Below are 22,032 nucleotides of genomic sequence, written 5' to 3'. Positions count from 1 at the left end.
GAGCTGAGTGAACAAGAGGTGTACTACGACTGACTAATTGTGTTTCAAATTGGGTCTTTTAGTGCACAGTGGGGAATGGGATTGCTCTGAGCTCCCCACTGAAGCACCCAAGGATGAGAAAGTTGTCAGATTTGTAGGTCAGGCTGCAGGGGTTGTTGTTAGGCAGACTTAGTCACAGCTCCAGATGTCACATTGGTTTGATTCTGGGCTATATTTGATGGTTGGTGTGTGTTTTAGCGTCCCCAGTTCCCTTTTTCAACTTTCATATCATCATGCAACTGCTTCTTTTGCAGATAATGTATTTTAACATTATCCCCTGTGTCCAAGTTTTCTTCTTCTTTGTCTACATTTAGTTCCTTTTCTTTCCTCTGACTTTCCTAGTGCTTTTCATTTTCCTGACATGTTGTGTTAAAATCTTAATTGATTTCACAGTGTTGGAGAGACTTGCAGGCGTCCCATCTGGAGCTTATCAGAGCCTGACCCGGTTTCGGTGTGCTACGTTAACGTGTAGTTCCACTGGGATATGTCCCCTCCTTGTGCTGACAAAGGGAAGAGGGCCACAGCCGGCCTGTCCTAGCCCAGCCTGACACAACCGGAGCCCAACATCACTTAATCTTGCCTCACGATGTCTGCTCCAAAGAACTAAAAGTTGCTTACATTACAATTTCTCCCTCCTCCCTCATTGTAGGTCACTTGGTCTTCCTTCTTCCATTTTGGAAAGGGCTTCCGGGGATATTTTGCCCTACAAAAAAATAATTATCTTATCTCCCTAATTCCCAATTATTATGCACAGGCTTATTTAAGAAAAAGGATTAGATTTTCTCTCTTTCTGTTTTTTTTGTTGGCTGCACCAGCGAGCAGTGGATGAATTTGAACGTGACACTCCTTTCCTCTGCTGCAGCGAAGGGGTCCTACACATGGATGAACTGGGGGAGGAGAGAGCACAGTGAGGCTGTCATGTAAGCTGTCTCCTCTGGGGCCACCTCTCGGTGCGCACTGCTTCCTGCCTTAGCTAGAAGCCTCAGTGTTACTGCTGCTGAGGCGTCAGACTGCTCGCTCTCTTCTCCTCTCCCTCCCATTGAGAAGGCAACAGCTCCACTCTCAAAGCACTGAAATGGAGAAGGTAAGGTGTTTGTTTCACCGTTGTCTCCTATTGGGATTTTTCTTCTTTTCTGACAGAGCTAGAGATTTAATTCATCAGGAGTTTGTTTCTTTTTGTGCAGCAGTTTCTGAGTTGACACTGTTGAACCTGTGATTGACCTTAAGGGAAATTTGAGGCCTATCTGTGTAGAGCTGTTATGCTTTCTATGTTTGTGTAGTTCTCTTCCCACCCTAAAAGATGTGTTAGATATTAGGAATACCCCTGCCATTGCCTTTGCACGAGGCATGGGGGTTTTAAAACTGGATTTGGTCCCGAGGCACTGTTCACTGTTCCTAAATTTGTAGGAGGGTCACCTGCAGAAGATGAATGTCCCCACAGGGAATAATAAAGTATTACTCAGGTGAAAATAGCCGTACTGTGCATCATCTTACTAGATTTCAGTTGACAGCTTTTGTGCTCTGAAACAAAAAGAAAAAGTAAACAACACAAGGGAGTGAAATTAGTTTTATTGTGCTTTTGTAATAATAAAATTGTAAAAGTCCTTATTTTAACAGTTTTTATGTCTTTCCTTTTTAATGTTTACATACATACATACATACATACATTACAATGTCTAATGCTTAGTGTTGGAAAGTTAAATCATTTACGTAAAGAAATGATGGTTTAGCAAAGGTTTAGTTTTATCTTCATGAGGAGCTCACTCGTGTTATTCAGCGTCTGCAGTCAGGAGTTTGCAAGCATGATAACAAATAAAAAGTCTCGGAAGTGTGATGTAGCACAAAGTAAAACAGTAACGCAAATATTTCAAACTGTCACCTCATATTTTTATCACATAGCCCTGTGTGTGTGTGTGTGTGTGTGTGTGTGTGTGTGTGTGTGTGTGTGCGTGTGTGTGTAAAGTGTGTGTGCGTGCACTGTACATTTTAAGCAGCAGAGGTTTTTCTTTGTGTGTCTCTGTCAGAGCTGCTCAGAGTGCTCAGAGCCAACACTTGCCCAGAGTCTGTGCACACTCTGCAACAAGTGGTTGTGTTACCAGTGCACAGATGTGCATCAGCATCAGAGAGCTCCTGCTACATCCCAGTACACAGACATGCACCAACAGCAGAGGCCCAGTGCCACCCAGTGTCCTGACCTGCACCAGAGAGGCTCCAGTTCCCTGCCACCAACTGGACAAGGCAAGCTATTTATGCATTTCAAGATTTTGTTACAGCCACTTCCCAGGCCAGTATGACAGATTATTAGTGGTACTACACACTCTCTTTCTCTCTCTCTCTCTCTCTCTCTCTCTCTCTCTCTCTGTGTCTCTGTCGTGTGAAAACCTGTTTGGGTTTTGTTTTCATTTCTGGGCTCTGTTTGTTAATCATGTCACAGTAGGAACCATTGCAATGAATAATGCATGACAGTTGCGATGGTTGATAATAGTTTCTGGAGATCCCTGTGTTTTATTACATTCTTCTTTAAAACATGTCCCAGATTCTCAAGTGCTCACACAATTTCATTTTTGCTAATATTAGTGTGTTGCTATTTAAAGACCCTCAAGTATGCCTGGCAGGTTCGTTACCATCTGCTTTTGCAGGTTTGCTTTGCACACGTTGTCAGATCATAACGAGCAGATTCTAGACACCTTTATTATGATGTGGGAGTGTTACTGTTTTGCTTGTTTACTTGTGAGAAAAGCTGTGTGACTGCGCTGACAGACAGGATGTGGTCAGTCAGATCAGGTTGATGCACACAGGGTGATGCTCAGCTCTCTACCACAGAGATGTGTGATGATGTGCAGGCAGGAGGGGGTTGGCTGAGGTGAGCTGGCCAGCAGAGAGCAGTAGGGCTGCGTTCATTAGCCTTATTCAGCTATAGTTAGACGTTCTGCGGGCCAACAGTTTTTACAGTGACCTATTTAGAAATGCATGAGAGATATTTATGAGTGTGTGTGTGTGCGTGGTTGTTAATGCATTAAAGGCCTATTCCACTGCACTGAAATGTAGTTCACTTACATCTTTGGCACCCAGCACTGTTTAACACAGTCCCATTGCAACCTCAACTTGAGGTTTCCCGCAGTTGTACTGTTTTTGTTTCGTTTTTTTTTTTATCAAAGTAAGCAGGACCACTTTATATGAATATGAAGGTGTAATATACGTGTTTACCAATTAGTCTTTTGTTTTTCAGTCGTTGTGGTCATTTTCAAAAAGGACTCCCTGTTGAAAAAATAATACAAGTCTCATCATCTTCAAAACAGTCTGGCATCCAATGGTGTAATAAATCCTGCAAAACTTTATGCCCATCCTCTGAAATATACTTCCCTTTCTAGCAGAGTGTTAGATGAGACGGTTAATACCACTCTATGCAGAGTCTGTATGGTAAACGTGAATCTGAAGGCCATCAAATTATCTTACCATAGCACAAAAATTGAGCATGGGGAAACAGCTTGTCTGGCTCTATTGGTAACAAGAAAACAAAATCCACCTCAATTGCTCAAATAAGATGAAATAATAGTTTAAACTAGTTTCTCACTTGCCTGATTAGTTTGATAAAATTTAATGTTTGGCAGACTACACTGTAGTTGTTTGTTACTTCCTAAGCTTTTGTTTAAATGCTGCATACCGCAGGCCCTCCTCTAGCTCTGGGTGTGAATTGCTTGTCAAGTGTTGCTTATGCCCCTCGCTCTCTCCCCTCTCCCTCCTCCCTCCCTCTGTCTTTTAGGCCCGGGGTCGTATCCTTGTTCCCTCCTAATGTGCCACTCTCACAGACAGGAGCCCTTGGAGCTGTTTTGTGAGTCATGTGACCTTCTGTGCTGTAGCAGCTGTCACCTGTCCTCCCACAAAAACCACAGGTCAGTACTGAGATACATAGCACAAGGACACTGCAGAGAAGGGCTAACCGCAGGTTAAAAACTTCCTCTGAGCAACAACACCCTTTAACTGTCTTGTCACTTTTATCATCTGTATCTGCATACACTACCCTTGGCCCACCTAATACCCATTAAGTATTCATGCGCTTTTGTTTTCTGTGATGTTACAGTACAGTAGCTGCCTCTAAGGTCACCAGCATAATGTCGTGTCCCCAGGGGAAACTAATTTAATTCTGGTGTTCTGCATGCCCAAAGAATAAATTAATGAACTTTCTATCTGGTGCCGTGATCTCTCATGTGTTCAGGGTGGTGCAGATCGGGAAGGCCCTCCAGGATCAGCAATGGCTGTTTGAGAGCCTGATGGTGCAGGTGGAGGAGAGGAGGTCCGCAGTAGAGAACAATGCTAAAAAGATAGAGGGCAGGTTGGTTTAGACTCAGAGTCATCATAATCATACACCCAAGTCTGAGCAACTTCTGCCACAAATTTAAAAGTGTGAAGTATAACAAGCTAATGCATAAATTAATGTCTTAAATGCTGCTCTCTTCTTCTGCATTTGGGATTTTTCTGCCAGGACTGAGCCATTTATTTTCTCTTTTCTGTCTTCGTAGACTTCATGGAGTAAAGATTGCACACAGGAAGGCAGAGAACCAGATTAAAATGGCAAAGATGATTATGATGAATGAGCTTAACAAACGAGCCAACCTATTAATAGAGCAACTGGAGGTAATTACTTTCTCTTTCTTTCTTTCCTTCTTATCGTTCAGCCAGCCGTGAGTGTACATGCAAAGAATCTGAAATGGCCGTGATGTAATCAGTCCCGAAAGCAAGCAAACGAGAGCCCATAATAATATGTCAAAGCTACTTAAGCCAACATCTCAGGAACTAAGTCTGTCAGAAAAAGAGTCATCGATTTAGCCCACAGCCAAGCAGTGATCCTGTCTGTGTGCCAGTAATTACACATAACCCTATGCATTTTTATGGGTGTCTTCATAGAAAATCTCCGAGGACTTCCAGCAGGGTCTGGAGGATCAGCTGCAGGGGGCAATAGAGATCTGCAGCCAGCTGGACCACGTTCAGAAGTTCATCACCTGGGCTACGACCCACCATTGCAGAGGCCCGGTGCTCTTCAGCAGGGCTCTGGTACGGTGACAGGACTGTAAACAGATGTCCACTGCCTTACTATAACACACATACAGTCCTATGAGGAATTCATAATTAATTACTGTGAGGGAGTAGAAGAACAGGTTGTATGCTTCTTTTTGTCGTCTTTCAAAAAGTAAACCGTCTTACATCTTTATTTCAAGGGGTATTCCACTGATTATACAGCGAAAGGTCAGTTTACTAGTCAGAGTTTAGTACTGTACCAGTGAAAGTACGTGTACAATGTCTTCTGTGTCTCTTATAGTAAGCCTGACAAAATTACAAAAGCTGCATCAGCCCAATTATTATGGCTTTAAGCAGACAGCCTGTGCTATAAACCAGGAGGATGGAGTTTGAAAGATGCAGGCATTTACCAAACAGAGGCAGGAGATGTAGGATCCAGTGTTTTTGGAGCCTGAACCATACAAAGGACAAAAACTCCGGATATCTTGGACTCTTGCATCGGTTTTGACCATTATTCTGTAAATTTGTCTTTTTTGATACCTGCAACTTTTTGAAGTGCAGAAGTACATTGCTCGCATAGTCTTTCAACCGAAACTCAAATCCACTGGTGCAGCTAAAAATTTAGTATGTTAGTATGTTTGGGTTATTTGCACTTGTGTTATTGACAGCTTGGGTTTAAAATAATTACTATCATGCCATTGTTATCTAATATCTAATATCTATCTATTATCTTACCTATCTTATCTTGTAGTATTATTACTGTAGAAATCATTGAAGACGGTGTAGAAAAATGCATCATGTTTTTCATACATAGAATTTACATTCTTTCTGCAGATTTCACTCCAGATGCAGCAACTGCTTGAGCCATCACTCCACTCAGACTCTTGGAATCCTGTCAAGATCAAATTCAACTGGGATGCTAGTTTCTGGATGAAGCAGATTTCCTCTTTAGGTAAAATGAATACTACTGAAGCAAGAGGAATATTCTCTTACAATATTTTATAGCCCTCAATCAAAATGTTATTGCATCAGAATGAAAATGAAATATTTTGTAGACAGGATTAAGTGAATTTCCTAAATGTTTTTGACATAAATGTTAAATTCAGTTTGTCTCTGTGACTGTGACTGTATTGTTCTGCAGGCCATCTGACTGTTGAAGGGGGAAACTGCACTTATCCTCAGGGTTTTGCCTGCTCCAGCATTATGAGGCCTCAGCCCATCACCTGTTTGGCTCTGCCACCTGTGTTTCACAGAGGACGAGAGCCAGGATGTGGATACCAGTCCTGCTGTGAGCCCCAGATGTGTTGCCTGCATGGCATTCCCTCTCAGCCTGATCGGCCCGGTCTTGACAAAAGCCAGGTGGAGGCCACACTTTATAACCCCAGTTGTGTTCAGCCTGCCCTTATCTCTGCCTCCCTGCATCAGAGCCAGCAGCTGCAGAGGTGCTGGGACACAGAGAGCTCCATGCACTGTCCTCAGCCTACATCACCTGTCACGATCATAGGACCCATCCAGCTCAACTGCAGTCGGGGATCTACATCCCAGCCACAAGCTGCTGACTCCCAACCCCACTCTCAGTCTAAATCTTATCTTTCTCATCACCCACACCAAAGAGAGATTCTTTCAGACAGCCAGGCACAGCTAAGTGCAGACCGTAGCAGGCCAGGCCGGTGTCAGGGGAAGCTATCGATTAGCACAGGTCTGCAGCAGGAGCTTGGCCAAACAGCTGTGGACAGAGATGTGATGACTGAAGAGAGCTGGGAGGAGAGATGCAGAGTGCAGGAGACTTGTGGTCACACAGCAGTGGTTGACAGCAGAGAGCTTTTGGACGAGGACCTGCAGCAGGACAGGAGTGAGCAGAGTCCTGTCCAGCAGCAGCAGCAGCAACGTCGTGTTCCTCTGGCAGCAGAGCTGAGAGAAGAGCAGCAGAGGACGAGACCTGCACTGATGCTCAGAGACCACAGGGATGGCAGGGTGAGAGATTAAGCTAACAGCACACCCTGACACTGACTGATACTGTGTTATTTTTTTTAGAAAGGAACCCTCCAATTTGAATGTTAAAAGTTTGGGCAAAGATATGCGCTGAAACAGCAGTAAACTTCACTGGGGATTAAATCATTATAATCAATTACTAAAAATGACAGGGTCAAAAATCTCACCACAAGGTCCACACTCAGTAGCTGTAATGTCACACAAACTTCTTGTTTGTTGCCCAGTTGTCATGTTATTGTTCAAATTTCAATTTTTCTGAGCCCTTTAAGGACTTCTCATCCATGTTGGCTCACACTTGGAGATGGAAAGTTCATTCTTGACCATGGAAACAGTAATCTCACCAGCAGCTCCTCTGGAGCTCTCAGTCACATTACACACTAAAAAATACAAATAGGTTTACCTGACCATAAAATACATTTTACATACAATATTACATGCAAAAACACATTTGTCTTAAACCATGAAGGGACAACTTTGCATAAAAATGAAGATCAAAATGCAGCTAACATTTACAGCAATGCTAATGCTGTTGTAATCATCTTCATAATGCCATGAAGTAAAGCAGCAGAATCGTGACCATTATTTGAGAATACATATTTGTCTCTGATCAGCATCTAACAAGAGATCAAAGTAGGACATGTGGTGGGATTCTTTGTATCTCAGTTTTCGGTTTTTCATTTCACACGTGGTTCTGCAATGTTTCTATGGGCTCAAACAAATTTTTCACCCAACTCACAACTCATGACATGGTAAACCACACAGTGCTGTTTTTACACACTTCTCAAAAACCACAACGAATCGATCACAGTCAGGTCTATTTCCTTTAAAACACAGATGTTCTAACACTTGCTCAGAGAAACAGAAAGAACAAACAGACAAAGGAAACAAAGCCTTATTCAAAAGTTATATCACACAATAACAAGTTAAAAAATAAAGTTAAATCAAAAGCCACAAAGAAAAAGTTTCACATATGGGAAGGGGTTATTGTATATTTTCTGAACACCTGAAACTAAAAGGAACACAGTTTATTTTAATACCAGAATGATCACTTCCTACAGTTGACAGCTAGCCTGAAAGCAGATGGTGCAACAGAAATCTGCTCCTGCTTTTATGAAGAGAGGATGATGGGAAAACAAAGAGCTGCTCTGACAATTAAAGCTGGGCTGTTCATAGCAAATGCATCCTTAGATACAGGAGAGCACTGTTCATCGTAGTCAAACTTGATGCCAGAGGGTTGAGCAGCCACATAATCACCTCTCTAAAAAGTCTCAAGATGCATGATTTCACGCACAAAGATATATCATTTTTTACATGTTCAAGTCACAGCATCTCAAAACGACATAAACCCACTTGGGCGCAGTCATTTATGTACTTAACCTGTCATTAATGAGTCACTAAGGGAACAGTGGGAGTTTGAGTCGAGCTGGTTTGCACCCTGAGATAAATTCCTGCAACCAACCCCCCCCACCACCATCACCATTCATTCCAGAGAGAAGGATTATAGTCTATTTTCCTCTACAGTCTGAATCCTGCATACCTCTCCCAAGGGGCATGGATCAGGTAAGTGTTTTAATCGCATGATACTTAGGAGCACGTGCTCGGTGTCAGCCTGGCCTGAATATGTATGATGGCGCACTAGAAAAAGAAAAAAAAAAAGAGAAAAGAGGGACATGTTAAAAAAGAACTGGTGTTAAATGATTTGCCAGCCCCCCTGCTTCCATTAGCTGAAGACACAGCCGAGGCGTTTAAAGGAGCTTTTCAGGACACTCGCATTAGTGATTTGCAGTTCTGACTTAATCAAAGGGCCACTCTGAACCCCTGATGGTGAATTTACATATGATAATTGGTGTTGTAACCAAACCTTTCATTCTCTGTACAATAAGAGTAATATATGCAGCTGTGTGGTCCATTCCCCATGTTTGCTGAGTTGTTTTGAATCAGTCCCAGAATGAGCTCTGAGTGATGTTTTTGTTAATTCAGTGTGTGCCTGTGCGTGTGTGCGTCCACGTGTGAAACTCAAGGTTTTTTTCCACCACACACATCCCACTCCCTTTTTTCTCCTTTCTGTTGTTAATTGCATGAACAGGTGCATCTGTGCATGTGATCCAGCTTGAAACCTTGCTCAGATCTGTGTGTTTGTATTACTGACAGAGATCTACGTCCCTGGAGGTGTCAGTGACAGCCCATGACTGTGTATCTGACGTGCAGAGCAGCAGGCTCAGCCCTAGTACAGTGTGCGCGAGGAGGAAGAGACGCTCCCAGAGCATCCCGGCAGAACTGGCAGCCCCATCCTCCAGCCCTTACACTGAAAGGCCCACAGGATGCACTCACAGCCTAGAGGCAGGAGCTGCAAATAAGGTAACCCTTTATCAGAATACAATCACACGTGTGGAGGAGCTGGAGCGCTGATGTCAGATACAGTAGAAGTGATCACAGTTAAGATGTGCACTGTCCATATGTGAGCTCTCATTGAAGAGAAATACTAATAGCAGCACTAATCTCTGTAGCCACACACAGTTCCACAAAGATAGGGATTGGTTTCAGTGATTAAAACTGGTAGTAGCTGTCCTACCACAAGATCCATTTAGTAGCTGTTCTGGAGCTTTCTATCATATTGCATGATCCTTTTCAAACAGATGGAGTTGCTCAGTTGTACATTTTCAAATTTAATTTTTTCCGAGCATTTCATAAATTTTTCATCCATGTTAAAAAGGAAAAAAACTGGAAAAATGGAAATCCGAACATCTACAATCCACAATTTACAGGTCTACTGCTTAGAGGTGTTGGGGATTATTATTGCATATGTGAAAAAGGCGTATAAAGCCTTATGTGGGCCTTTTTGCCCCACCTACAAGTTTGAAAATGAAAAAAAAAAAAAAATCATTCTAGTCAAGTTACATTTACTAATAAAAACTAATGTTTTTTTCCTCTGTCGGAAAAGTTTGCTTACACAGTTTTCGTTTACATTTACATTTTGCTCTCAGTATGCCAGTATGGATCCCAGACAGAGGAGATCTTCAGATGGGGTGCTTTGTGTTGTCAAGGAAACCTCGTCTGACACAGCCGCCCCCAGCAGCCACCGTTCTCCTCTGCTGTCCTATAAGACAGAGCCAGGTGCTGGAAATACTACTTTAGCATGCAATTAATTCTTATATCCTCAAATAAACAAAATACAAAGTTTGTGAATATGTGGTCATCATATTACTCTCTCTCTTTTTTTTTTTTTTTTTTAGACAATTCTTTTACTTATTTAAATGAAAATATTGATTATGAGGCCAAGGAGAAATGCAGGATGTCAAGAAATGGCAGCAACAGGTGTGTAACAACTGTCAAGTCAAACATCTGTCCATGTATAAATCATGAAAATAAGGTCACTCATCCTCTACTTGCCTCAAAAATAACAGAGATGCTCAGAAGGACTCAGGAAGGCCCAGGGTTCCAGTGGTTTGCTTGGAGCGTCTCAAAATACTCGTTTCTCAGCTCCCTCCACACGGACGACGGCAGAGTGACCCTTTACCTGCCAGCACCATGGAGAAGAGTGAAACTCCTCCACCACAGAGAACCTGGCATAATGCAGTGCCTCAAGTACGTCTCATTTCTTTCATACAGTAGACGAATGGTGATCTTGGTGAATAACACCAAAGCAGTCAGATTGCAGAACATTTTCAAAACATTTTCAAAATCACTGATGACAACCTTTATTTACATAGTTATAGTCATTGTTTTAACCAGTGGCTGGTAGTAAGAGATTAGATTAGGTAGGTATCAATCTTCTCATCTGATTCTCAGAAAAAAAACATGAATTTCCCAGAATGTCGAACTATTATTTAATCCCTTTTACTAATACATAAAAACTGTACAGTATTTTTTAATAAAAATTAAAAGAAAGATAAAAGCTTCCTCTCCTCTCCTCTGTTGTAAATGTAGGGGATAGCTGGAAGCTCTGAGACCAGGAGGACCACCCGCTCACTCACAGCACCACCATATGCTTCAGAGCGACAAACTCATAATCAGTCTACCACACAGTCAACCAACAGTGAGTTTGTCAACCAAGGAAGATTCCGCTCTTGTAAAGCACTCACACTGCCCTCCACAGACCCTAAATATGTCCCACAGAGTTACTCTGCACTGGATCTGGACTCTGACTTTGACCCTAGGTCAGTCTCAGAAGAAACAGTTGTTTCCCAGGCTGATCCAGACCCACAGGTAGACTCAGATGCATCACCAGATTCTGACCCAAATGCAGAGTCTTCATCTGAGGCGGAACTTGAATGTCTGTCTGAGGAGAAATCAGCGGCTGCAGGCGAGATGGGACTCTGCAGAGACACTGATATTGCAGGGGATTCAGAGCCAAGTCTCGAATATGAGGCAGACCCAGAATCAGATGCAGGAGCGGGATCAGAGGATGGCCAGGGGCTGGACGCTGATGCAGAATCAGACGATGCTGAAACAGAATCTGACATTCAGCTTGAATATGACCCCAGTTATCAGGCTGAGACTGACTCTAACGTTGCGTCCGATCAGCCACCAGACTCTCAGGGCTCTGTGGAGTCTGAGCTTGACGTTGACTCTGAACCTGAATTGGCAACTGATGACCCACAACCTCTTCGCTCTGACCTGGAAGAGGAGCCCCACATTGGACCTGTTCAGAGGTCGCTTCTGATCGCAAACCCTGCACCTCTGAGGGGGCCAGACGAAGTCCAACCAGGGCAGGACAGTGCAGAGATGGAGAGTGAGGACTTCTGTGCTGTGTGTCTGATTGGAGGGGACCTGCTGTGCTGTGACGGCTGTCCAAAAGTCTTCCATCTGTCCTGCCATATCCCGTCTCTGCTCAGCTTCCCCTCGTAAGCTTCTTATACTGTATAGAAGAATAAGAAAATGCATACATTTAACATTATACTCTTACCCCCTATTAGGTTGTTTATTTAGCACCGTTGTTGTCAACCTGACGCTCTTCCCTCTCCTGTTCAGAGGTGACTGGGTGTGCAGCCTGTGCAGAGATCTTGTGCAGCCAGAGGTTGAATACGATTGTGAGAACGAGAGAACATCTGGAGAACACAAACTGGCACACGGACTGTCTGCATATGACCAGAGAGTAGGTCATTTTATTCGCTGCATTAATAATAATGATGACTAGTGGTTTTGTGGTTTGTTCCTTTTCCTGCATTTATAACTAATTTTTTTCATGCTTGGTCGACTGTTTGTAGAAATGTGAGCGGCTGACTCTTCTGATCCTCAGTAACATCCTGAGCGCTCCCTTCCATGAGCCCGTCAGTCCACTTGTAAGTGATCACACTTTTCTCATTCATTTTTCATTATACTGTAGCATCATAGTAGTTTTCCTCATGTTTCTCCATACATAAAAACACAGACTTTGACTGCTGTTATATTCGTGTGGCTCAGGGGGCTTAAATGTACCCTGTGGGTACAACAATTCTCTCACGAAAACACAATATCCTCAAGGCCTGACAAATGTGTTGAATGCATTTCCTTCCTCATTAGACATTTAAAAAGCTGAATTTTAGAATAAATTGAGGCATGCATTACATCCCTGTGTACATCAACTAACAGACTTCTTATTCTCTGCCTTTGCTGGTGCTTCTCAGCATTTCTTCTGTCAATCAGCAGTCAATCAGCTGAAATTAAATGTGTGTTTTGCCACATGGTTCTTGTGCATTTGGAAGACATATGACAAATGGAGACCACACATAAAAACATTGCTTGATAACTCTGCTCAACACCTCCACAGGTTACACTTAACACTGAAACCCATCATTATTTGAGCACATGTTATCATAGGAAAGAACTAGGATTGCCTGATATAGATTAAGACTTAGATTCTGTTCCAAACAAGCACCATGTCTGTAGGTGGAGGCACATTTGTCATAGTGATAAATCTCATAATACAATCTATGGAACATTTACTACTATTTTGAAGGGGAAAGGGCTTTGAGGTAATTAAATTGGACTCAGTTCAACAAGAGAACTAAAGTGGCTTTTTCATGCAGGCTCGCCATTACTACCAGATCATCAAGAGACCGATGGACCTGTCTGTAATCAGAGCCAAACTCAATAAGAGGAACACTCGACATTATAACTCACCAGATCAGTTTGTTGCTGATGTCTGTCTCATGTTCCGCAACTGTGCAAAGTTCAATTATGTAAGTTCAAAAGTGATATCTTGTATGTGTGTATTCAATGTACAGCTTGTTTCATAATTATTGTCATAATCTCAACGATAAATATAATCATCATCAGTCAGTGCTTCACTGGTAACTGCTCTTTCTCTCTGACCATAGCCTGACTCTGAGGTGGCCCAAGCAGGCCGCAGCCTTGAGGCATTCTTCACTTCTAAGCTGAAAGAAGTTTTCCCAGACAGAGTGTTCCCTGCGGCCGAGGCAGACTCTGACAGCGACGAGTACGATGAGGCCTACAGGACCGCTGAGAGTGGTTTCCCCTGGCCAGAGAGGAGGGAGCAGTGCCACAGGAAGAGGAAGAGGAGACACTCTCTCAAGTCGAGGCGACATCACTTCTAACCGGAGGTGAACCGGGTGCAGCCATGGACACAAATCTGCTGCATTTGTGTTTAATCATACTGTTTTTGTTGAGTAGCATGTGCGGCTGTCACAGTCTTTCCATTCTGTAATGTGAAAGTTAGCCCTCTTTGGGGTTTGCGGTAATATCATAGTGCTGCCATCTGATGGCAGCTGAACATATTGAAACAATAATTGAGCAATTATTATCCCTGCAGACGTCAAATGATCAGAGGAGCAGAGACTGTAAAAAATATCAGAAAAAGTTTAGGTTACATATTATATGCTACACATTTGGAACCGTATCTCTTTGGAGAAAATCAAAGAGTATGTTGAGCTGCTTCTGCTTCAAACAAGTTATAGTAGTGAGGTGATGCTGTCATTGTTTCTGTATCATATCATATTTTGGACACGATTTGCCCCTTATGCACTGGAAATGACTAACTGTGTTTACAATTAGACCTCCTAAAATCACATACCTTACATTATATGCCATGTATATTGTATAAAGAGGATGCTGTAATTGGATGTTCATTAATCTCACTTTGCATCTTTATTAACTGGCCCTTTTTTTAGGTGAACATATCCCTCATTATACACAGCACTTTGAAACTTTGATATTAGTAAATTCTGTATTTTACCATATTCGTAAATGTTCAACATATTTATACATGTGTAACTGTACAGAACTTTATTTTACTATATTTGTCATTTTAATTACTAAATGATTGCAGGCAATTATGATAGGTTTGATTATTGATATAATTATGTGTCTCAGTAGCTTTTTTTGAAAAGCATCAGTGAATCCTGTTGACTTTGTCTTTTTGAGCAGAGTGATACAGAATGTGAGTGATTGAGGGAACTGTAACCAGTGTTGGAGCTTAACAGGGCATATGTATTTTCATGTTTGTTAGAGGATTTAATATCTAGATTAAACCATAAATTTTGCATTTAACCATAAATGTTGTACTACTCCATTATCTAAATATCTCAGGCTGAATAAGAGTGTAAGGTATTGATTTCATTCACAATTGATTATTTAAAAAATGTCCTTGCTTTGTAGAGCCACACTGTTGAGAGGAAATATGTCATTTTATAATACGCACTGTTGTAGCGCATTTCCTGTTTTTAAATATACTTTACTTGCTTCCTGCTGCTTAAGATAGACTTTTACAGTAATTAATGCACAAATTATTGTCTGTATCTTGATCATTCCCAAGACTAGTGAATATACAGTAAACCTGTATGTTATGTTACTTCTTTTTAAATCAATAGATGTAATAATATTTCCTATTGTCTGAGGGAAGACTGCTAAACTATAGTTACTGTCTCTGTTCTTTTTTTCATTTTTTTTTTACTGTAACAGTAAATGCACATATATTAATATCAATAAAATGCATTCAAGAAAATGTTTTTTTTAAAATGTATTTTTCATCAGCCATTATTAATCATTATAGCTTACAGGAGAGGAACAAATGGAAAACAGTCTCATTTACGGTTTACTGTAAGTATTTACTGTACAGTAAATCATACAGTATCTACTGTATGAAACCACCAACTATAAATGGCTGCAGTACATACTGAGTGTATGTACATACTGAGTGTATGTACTGCAGCCATTTATAGTTGGACCATAATTGAACTCTTTTCAGCATCTCTCCTAAATGCTACAGTAGCATATACAACATATACATTCCTTAACATTAGATTTCATCTTTATTTACTCTGGGAGGTGGTACATTTCCAGAAGTTCAAATATGATGAAATATGACATTTTATTGTCTATCAATTCTTCAAAATTAATTAGTTGTAGATGTAAGATCTTTTGATTTGCATCTTGCAGGTTTGGGGGACCATGAATAAAACATGATTTTTGGCTCCCTGTGAAATATCTCCTTTAATGTCACTGTGTCTCTGATTAAACTCAGTGATGATGATGATGATAATGATGGTGATGATGATGAGGATTGAAATATCCCTTGCCAAAATCCCTCTCTGAGGTAGAGTGATAATAAATCCAGTGTGTTTGTGTTGGACGATATAGCACAGTTTGTATCTCTGAGTGGTGAGATGTTATTGTGTGGATCTGCAGAGGGTTTGTGCAGATTTCACAGCAAAAAGTCCAACACAGGGTACAAGTAACATGCTTTTTGGACACTGGAAAATAAACAAAAATAGAGTAAATAACACAGTTAACGAATCAATATCCCTGCAGCATTCCTGATAAAAGTAAGATCATTTCTTTGAGAGGAGATGACAGAGGTATTGCTGACAGCAAGTTAAATTCAGCCTGAACAAACTGAGTTGAATTTTCTCTCAAATGGCTGTAACATAAAAAGGTTTTAGTATGACTTTTAAAGCTACTGTGACTGTCATACACAACTGAGGAATTAAAGTTAGTCCTTCCCCAAAAACCCTTAAACCACTTTTTTAAAATTATTATTATGAGTACATATAGTTGAAAATACCACTGACAGACACTGAACTAAAAATGAGGACTCACACGCAGCTCCATGTTTTCATGTATAACACCTCCTGTTGATGTTTTGATGTACTTTCTTTACAGCCTGATGTCATTGCAGTAAGAGAGCTGAAGGAGCTGGAAGGGAGAGGAAGAGATTGGGGGACTTATTTTTACCCAGAGTTTGGTCTTTAAGGTAGGAGGCTCTCATCAGACTATAACCACAATTGTAACCCAAACCTTAACCATCTACCAAACTATCGTGATTGCCAGAGGTTTCATCTGAGAGCAATCAGCCAGCACCTCCTGGAAGACTTAATTCAAGGCAAACAATAAAATTTGATATGGTTTTTGGCAAGTGTAAAAAGTCAACAGCGGCAGCTCAATTGCTCCATGTCCTCTTTAATCTTTAATTAATCTTATGACAATTCCCTGTGTTTGATTTTGTCTGCTCTGAATTTCCTGACCTTGAAATCCTCTGCTTACAACTCCAAACACAAATGTTTTAGCTGTTTGGCACCACTGTAGTTTCAGCCAAGCAGCAAGTTAAAGAAGAAAAATGCTCTCAAAGAGCTTCTTCACTGCCACTTCACATCAGATTATTTGGAAAGCATGAAAGAAAGAGAGATGTAGCTTGCTGAACTGTGTTCTGGCTTTTTACCCAGGAGACACTGCTGGCTCTTGCTGCACGTCACACTAGAAATTGCAGAGAAAAGGTTTTGAAAATTAGTATAAAATGTGTAATTGCATGTAAAACAACATTGTGATTGTGTCTTAAACTCAAGGGGAACAGTACGGGAGTGTTCGCAAAAGCACTTTCTGGAATTTACCCTGGATTTTGTATATCTGGATATCTGTTTCAGATTTAGTCATACAATAGAAGGAGGAATGTTTCTTAATAGGGAAACTGATTTCTGGAGAAAGGAGAGATTTTAAAGACAAGTCCCCGATGGTGTTTTAAAATGTTATTGTTGTTAAACTGAAATAACAGGACCCCCTCAGTACAGATGCTGTCCAAGTTGGAGTTCAACATCAGCTCAATGTTGTAATGCACTGTAAAAATCATGTTTATGTAGGAGCAACAATAAAACGCTATCTTTACTAACATTACACTGCTTTTTTTTTTTCTTTTTTTTTTTAAAAAAGGATCACATACAGCAAAAAGGCACAGGTGTTAATATGTACACTGTTTTGGTCAGGGGGCATCTTGCTATGTTTTATTCCTGAATAAGGTGTGTGACCTTTCAGTCGGCAGACTTGGAGTAAAACATTACAGGATAATAATGAGACACTTCTGTGACCTTTGGTGAACAATGAAAAAGGGCAGACAGGGAGGTTCTGATAGTACTGAGAGAAAAATGAGAGCTGACCAGTGAAGCAGTCTGTGAAATCAAAGTTGCTGAATTTTGAGCCTCACTGAGGTCAGCCGTCATGTTACATTTTTAACATGTGCTGGTATTTTTATAGTCTGTAGCTTAGATTCTGTAACTATAACATGTCTGTGGATTCACTGGCTTAAAGGGATCCTAACATAACAGCACTATGAGGAAAAAAAAAGTCCTCAGTTTCTCAAAAATGTTGCTTGTTGCTCTCGATACCTCTGTCTAAAAACCTGTCTGTATTGTGTTTTTACCACCCTGCTTGGAAAACTGAGAAGGGGCAGAGACCGTGCATGTTTTCAGTTCTCACAGGGGGAGACGTTTAGTGGTGAAGCGCTCAGTCTGTAGAGTGGTACGTCGTGTACAGAAGACAGAGGAGAGGAAGGAGAGTTTTCACAGCCCATACCAACATGAATGACATCAAGTTGGCTCTGCTAGGGAGCGAGGGTGCTGGTAAAACAGGTGAGCACAATAGACACTGACCTGATGTACTGTGCTGTTTTGCTGATGTTTCTTTTTGGTCTGTAAACTTTGCATGGTACAGAGTACATTGTGGACTATGTGACAGTGTGACATCGTTGTTTGTCTGTTTATCTAATATAGCTGATATACTGCCCATTATAGGATAAATAACCATCCAATATCCACATATTTTGTTTGTCTGTGGATGTTCAAGTCCTTTCTTTTATGTAAGACTTCCTGACAAACATACTCATATTAAAAGTATGTCAATAAATTACACACACATGCAAAAGATAATCTTTCCTTGCAGCAAAAGGACACACACCTCTGATGAAGTCTCTGTGACAATGTCCAATTTGAAATGTAGAGATTTCATACAATACAATGATGTTGTGTGTGTGTGTTGTTATGTTAGTAACGTGCATGTTCCTCCAATACTGACTCCCTTTTTCTTACTCGCATATTCATATTCCAGCTCTCCTGGTGAGATTCCTGACAAAACGTTTTATCGGAGAATATGCCTCCAGTGCCAGTACGTAAATATACTCAATAAACCAGCAATTCTGTTATATCATAGAGAGATATGTCATATATGGCTCTCATGGGCTTTCCACATTGTTTCTGTTGGCCTCAAACTAATTACATTATGTCAATTTGAGGTGACTCAACAAAACCTCCTTTGCAGTCTGTTTCATAAGGGTTTGAAATCAATGACGTGCACATTTTACCACCACTTAGTGTTTATCTTACAGGCTGGGTATCTGTAATAGAATTACAGTTTGCAGAGGGGTATAACATTTCAAACCTTTTCACTTCTGGCCTAAATCAATTAGCTTGTTTGCCCCCTCTGAGCAATCATGCACCACAGTAATTATACTAATCTTTGTTCCATGGTTTGACTAAACTGGCACCATGCTGTGATCACTGCCTCTCTGTGAGAAAGCTTTGTGCATTTTCATTTGCTGTGTTTAACTCTTCACTTGTGCAGCAGTTCACATTTATTTCATATGTTACTTCTTATAAAAAAACACATTTTACTTGTTTCTATGCAGATTCCTTCTACAATAAAAGGATGTCCATCGACGGGAGACAGTTAAACTTGGAAATATTTGATCCATGTTCACAGGTCGTAATAATATATTACATCTTTCTGGGTGATGAATAATTTTCCTCTGTACCACACAGAGTAATGTCATCAGTTTATGTGTTGGTTTGAGGCTATTTCTAATATTCTCTCAGCCTTTACAGGTTTGTGCTGTAACTATTACGACAGCAGAATATGTTTACAGTGAGCACAAGTGGTTTTCTTTACCACCAAAGTTTTTACTCTTGTTGGCTGCAAAGCTCCAGAGTCTCACATAACATGAATCTCTGTGACCCTGCTGCATACTATATTGTGCTGCAGCTAATTTACCATCTCATTTAGCACCCTTCTTGTCTATTTTGGCAAATATTCATGTTTCTCATCACTATTCACAGTTTTCTGCATTAATTTGTGGATGAAGAATCCTTTGTTTCAAACTTTTTTTGTTCTGTTTCTGTAGTCAGATCAGTTGATAAACAATGTGCTGTGTGTCTGATGTCCGCATCCACCTTTGCTGTGTCAGAGTGGAAGCAGCAGATGCATCCTGGTGGAGTCTGCGAGCTGGGCAGATGGATTTGTGGTTGTGTACGACATCAGTGACCGAATGTCCTTCCTCCACGCCAAAAGCATCCTGCGGCAGATCAGAGAGGCCCGAGAGCAGAGCCGTAAGGGGTGAGTGACCGTAGTCTGCTGGGAATGAAGCTGAGCTGAGGGATTTGCTTTGATGAATTAATGAGTACCATTCCTGAGATGAATGTGTGTAGGCCTATCAGGGTGAGGATCAATGTGGTATGCTGCGAGTTCAGGACTACATTCCAACACGCTGTACTGACTGAGATGAGCACAAGTATCCCAGTATGGAGTACAGTTTCACTTTGTAGTCAAACAGAGCCAAATATGAGCACACAGAGTTGAAGACATTTTGATTATGGACTCATACTGAATATTCTACGAGCGAAACCTCACAGCTCCTCCAAGTTAATTAACTGGGTAAATCAGTCAAATAATCTTTGAATACTTAATATAAACTTTTCTTGTTCATGTTAATTTAAATAGAATAAAAATATACGTACGGAATTTCTTGAAAGACAGCAACAGCTGGAGAAGATAAAAGCACCATCACTCTCCTTGAGGACCAACTTCCTTGAGATTCTTTTCCTAAAATATTATGAGAGGAGGATTAAAAACAGTTAAGGAGACCACTGTGGAGGGCACTGCCTTTTCTGTGTTTCACTGAAACCAGAGCCTGATTTCCATGACTTGAATTGTTCCCCCCTTTGATATCAAGTGGAGACCAACAATAAGTACTAACCATCAATACTTACAATATAGCTTACATCTTCCACCAGCCTACCCAATTTGATTACATTAATTATACTGACGCACTGATATAAAATTTAGTTAAATTTATTTTGCATTTACATGTTTATTCATTCATTTGGTTTATTAAATGGGGACAAAAGAGAATATAAATGTTTGTAAAGATTTTATATGGAACATTATAATGCTACATTGCATGATAAGCAATAAAATGCAAAAACATTAATGTTAACACAGCAGCTTCCTACATTGATAATGTTGGGATGTTCTGAAGATGCTTTAGAAAGAACCAAGTATTTTTAATCTTACCTGATGATGTTGTTGTTTGGTCAATCTGCATTGCCGTCGGCACCATCACCACCTGGTTCACTGGTGGTTGTATAACGCTTCTGAGCTGTCTCTATGGCAGACTGGTGGATGTTCCAGTCTTCTTGGTGGGCAACAAGCAGGACCTGTGCAACGCTCGGCAGGTACATGGGGAGGAGGGCCGATCCTTGGCTCAGGAGCATGCCTGCCACTTCCAGGAGGTGTCTGCAGCGGAGGACTACTTAGAGATATCCAACCTCTTCACTAAGCTCATTCGTCGTGTAATGGAGAACCTTAAGCACCGTGCAGACCGCAGACGTTACAGTGGCTCCAAGACCATGGCAAAACTCATCAATAATGTCTTTGGTAAAAGGCGGAAGTCTGTCTGATGGAGGAAATCAGTGGTTACTGATTGACTGAATATATGTAACTATATGCACTCTTTGTCTGGATACTCCAAGCATTTTGTGTTGGTCAACAAATATGCGGATATATTCTATGGAGCATTTCAAAATATCTGTTTTTTTACTGAAATTGAAATTTTACTGTTTTTCCTAAGGAAATAAATCCAGTATTTGGATCTATCTTGACTAAATGTTTCATTTCATTCTTACTGAAAACAACAGGCAATCTAAGTGGGATTAAATGTTGGTGATTTCACACCTGACTGTGTTGTTCTGAAGCTCTCTCAAATCAGAGCAAAAAAGCAAAATTATACATTTAACTTTGCCTAATGATACGTGGTATGTTAATTTAAATAAATCCATTAAATTTAAAGTTTTTTGTATATCTCACAGCTTTCTGATAAAGTTGTCTCAGAAACTTTCTAACAGATAAACCATTTTGCAATTTGCAGTTAGTAGCTATTTCTTAATGTAGAGAAAATGGGAACACTGCATCCAGTAGATCTACTGAAAAGCAGGTGTTATTCTTAAAATATGGTTTGCTAGTTTGCAGTTAAATGGCCCAGACTGAAGTTCAGGCTGCCCAAATAACAATTAAGGTTAAAGATTTACAGATGACCCCTGCCACTGATTAAAAACCGCATGCAACAGCACCATTTTAACTGAAATAGAGTTGCAGGCTAACTCAGTTAAAGCTGTCTTTCAGTAAGTTTGTTGTTGTCCCACACTGTTAGGACAAGGAGCAGCTTAATAATGGAAAAAATGGAGAGTAAGAATAAAAAATGTGTAAAATTAAAACAAAGAACATGAAAGCACCAACAAATGAATAAATAAATGTGGCTGCTTTTCTGTCTGAAGTAGTAATGTTTAAAACTTTAAATAAATAAGCAGTGTAGAATTTTTTATGTGCCAAGAAATGCTTATGTATGGATGAGTTAATAGCATGGCTTGGTAAAATATTTCAGAAGTAAGATGTAACTCAGTTGATTCACTGTAGATAAGCAAAAATGCCAGATAGTAGTACCTGAGTATTTTC

General features: G+C 40.7%; 2 protein-coding genes across 4 annotated transcripts in view; both read left to right on the top strand.

Annotated features, from left to right (window-relative positions):
* trim66 (tripartite motif containing 66) overlaps nucleotides 1-14,989 on the top strand; it is a 42,947-nt gene extending 27,958 nt beyond the window's left edge. The window contains exons 2-19 of one of the 3 annotated variants that reach the window (XM_056372363.1): nucleotides 902-1,123; nucleotides 2,064-2,277; nucleotides 3,803-3,932; nucleotides 4,256-4,372; nucleotides 4,560-4,674; nucleotides 4,945-5,091; nucleotides 5,890-6,007; nucleotides 6,197-7,029; nucleotides 8,569-8,607; nucleotides 9,199-9,405; nucleotides 10,032-10,161; nucleotides 10,281-10,362; nucleotides 10,452-10,632; nucleotides 10,975-11,891; nucleotides 12,019-12,142; nucleotides 12,255-12,329; nucleotides 13,056-13,208; nucleotides 13,347-14,989. In XM_056372363.1, the coding sequence (XP_056228338.1) occupies nucleotides 1,115-1,123; nucleotides 2,064-2,277; nucleotides 3,803-3,932; nucleotides 4,256-4,372; nucleotides 4,560-4,674; nucleotides 4,945-5,091; nucleotides 5,890-6,007; nucleotides 6,197-7,029; nucleotides 8,569-8,607; nucleotides 9,199-9,405; nucleotides 10,032-10,161; nucleotides 10,281-10,362; nucleotides 10,452-10,632; nucleotides 10,975-11,891; nucleotides 12,019-12,142; nucleotides 12,255-12,329; nucleotides 13,056-13,208; nucleotides 13,347-13,583 (3,828 nt within the window). In that variant the 5' untranslated portion in view covers nucleotides 902-1,114 and the 3' untranslated portion in view covers nucleotides 13,584-14,989. Of the gene's footprint in view, nucleotides 1-854; nucleotides 1,124-2,063; nucleotides 2,278-3,802; nucleotides 3,933-4,255; nucleotides 4,373-4,559; nucleotides 4,675-4,944; nucleotides 5,092-5,889; nucleotides 6,008-6,196; nucleotides 7,030-8,568; nucleotides 8,608-9,198; nucleotides 9,406-10,031; nucleotides 10,162-10,280; nucleotides 10,363-10,451; nucleotides 10,633-10,974; nucleotides 11,892-12,018; nucleotides 12,143-12,254; nucleotides 12,330-13,055; nucleotides 13,209-13,346 lie in introns of all 3 variants that reach the window. The other 2 variants (XM_056372373.1, XM_056372380.1) reach the window with 2 other exon arrangements.
* Nucleotides 14,990-17,830: 2,841 nt separating this feature from the next.
* rerglb (RERG/RAS-like b) lies at nucleotides 17,831-21,058 on the top strand. The gene is made up of 5 exons (XM_056376716.1): nucleotides 17,831-17,882; nucleotides 18,358-18,414; nucleotides 18,935-19,008; nucleotides 19,490-19,638; nucleotides 20,696-21,058. The coding sequence occupies exons 1-5, from the start codon at nucleotides 17,831-17,833 to the stop codon at nucleotides 20,979-20,981; spliced, it is 618 nt and encodes a 205-aa protein (XP_056232691.1). The 3' UTR covers nucleotides 20,982-21,058.
* Nucleotides 21,059-22,032: the final 974 nt, after the last annotated feature.

The sequence above is a fragment of the Seriola aureovittata genome, chromosome 1 (genome assembly GCF_021018895.1).
Source record: "Seriola aureovittata isolate HTS-2021-v1 ecotype China chromosome 1, ASM2101889v1, whole genome shotgun sequence".
NCBI lineage: Eukaryota > Metazoa > Chordata > Actinopteri > Carangiformes > Carangidae > Seriola > Seriola aureovittata.
This window is presented reverse-complemented; position numbering and strand designations above follow the sequence as displayed.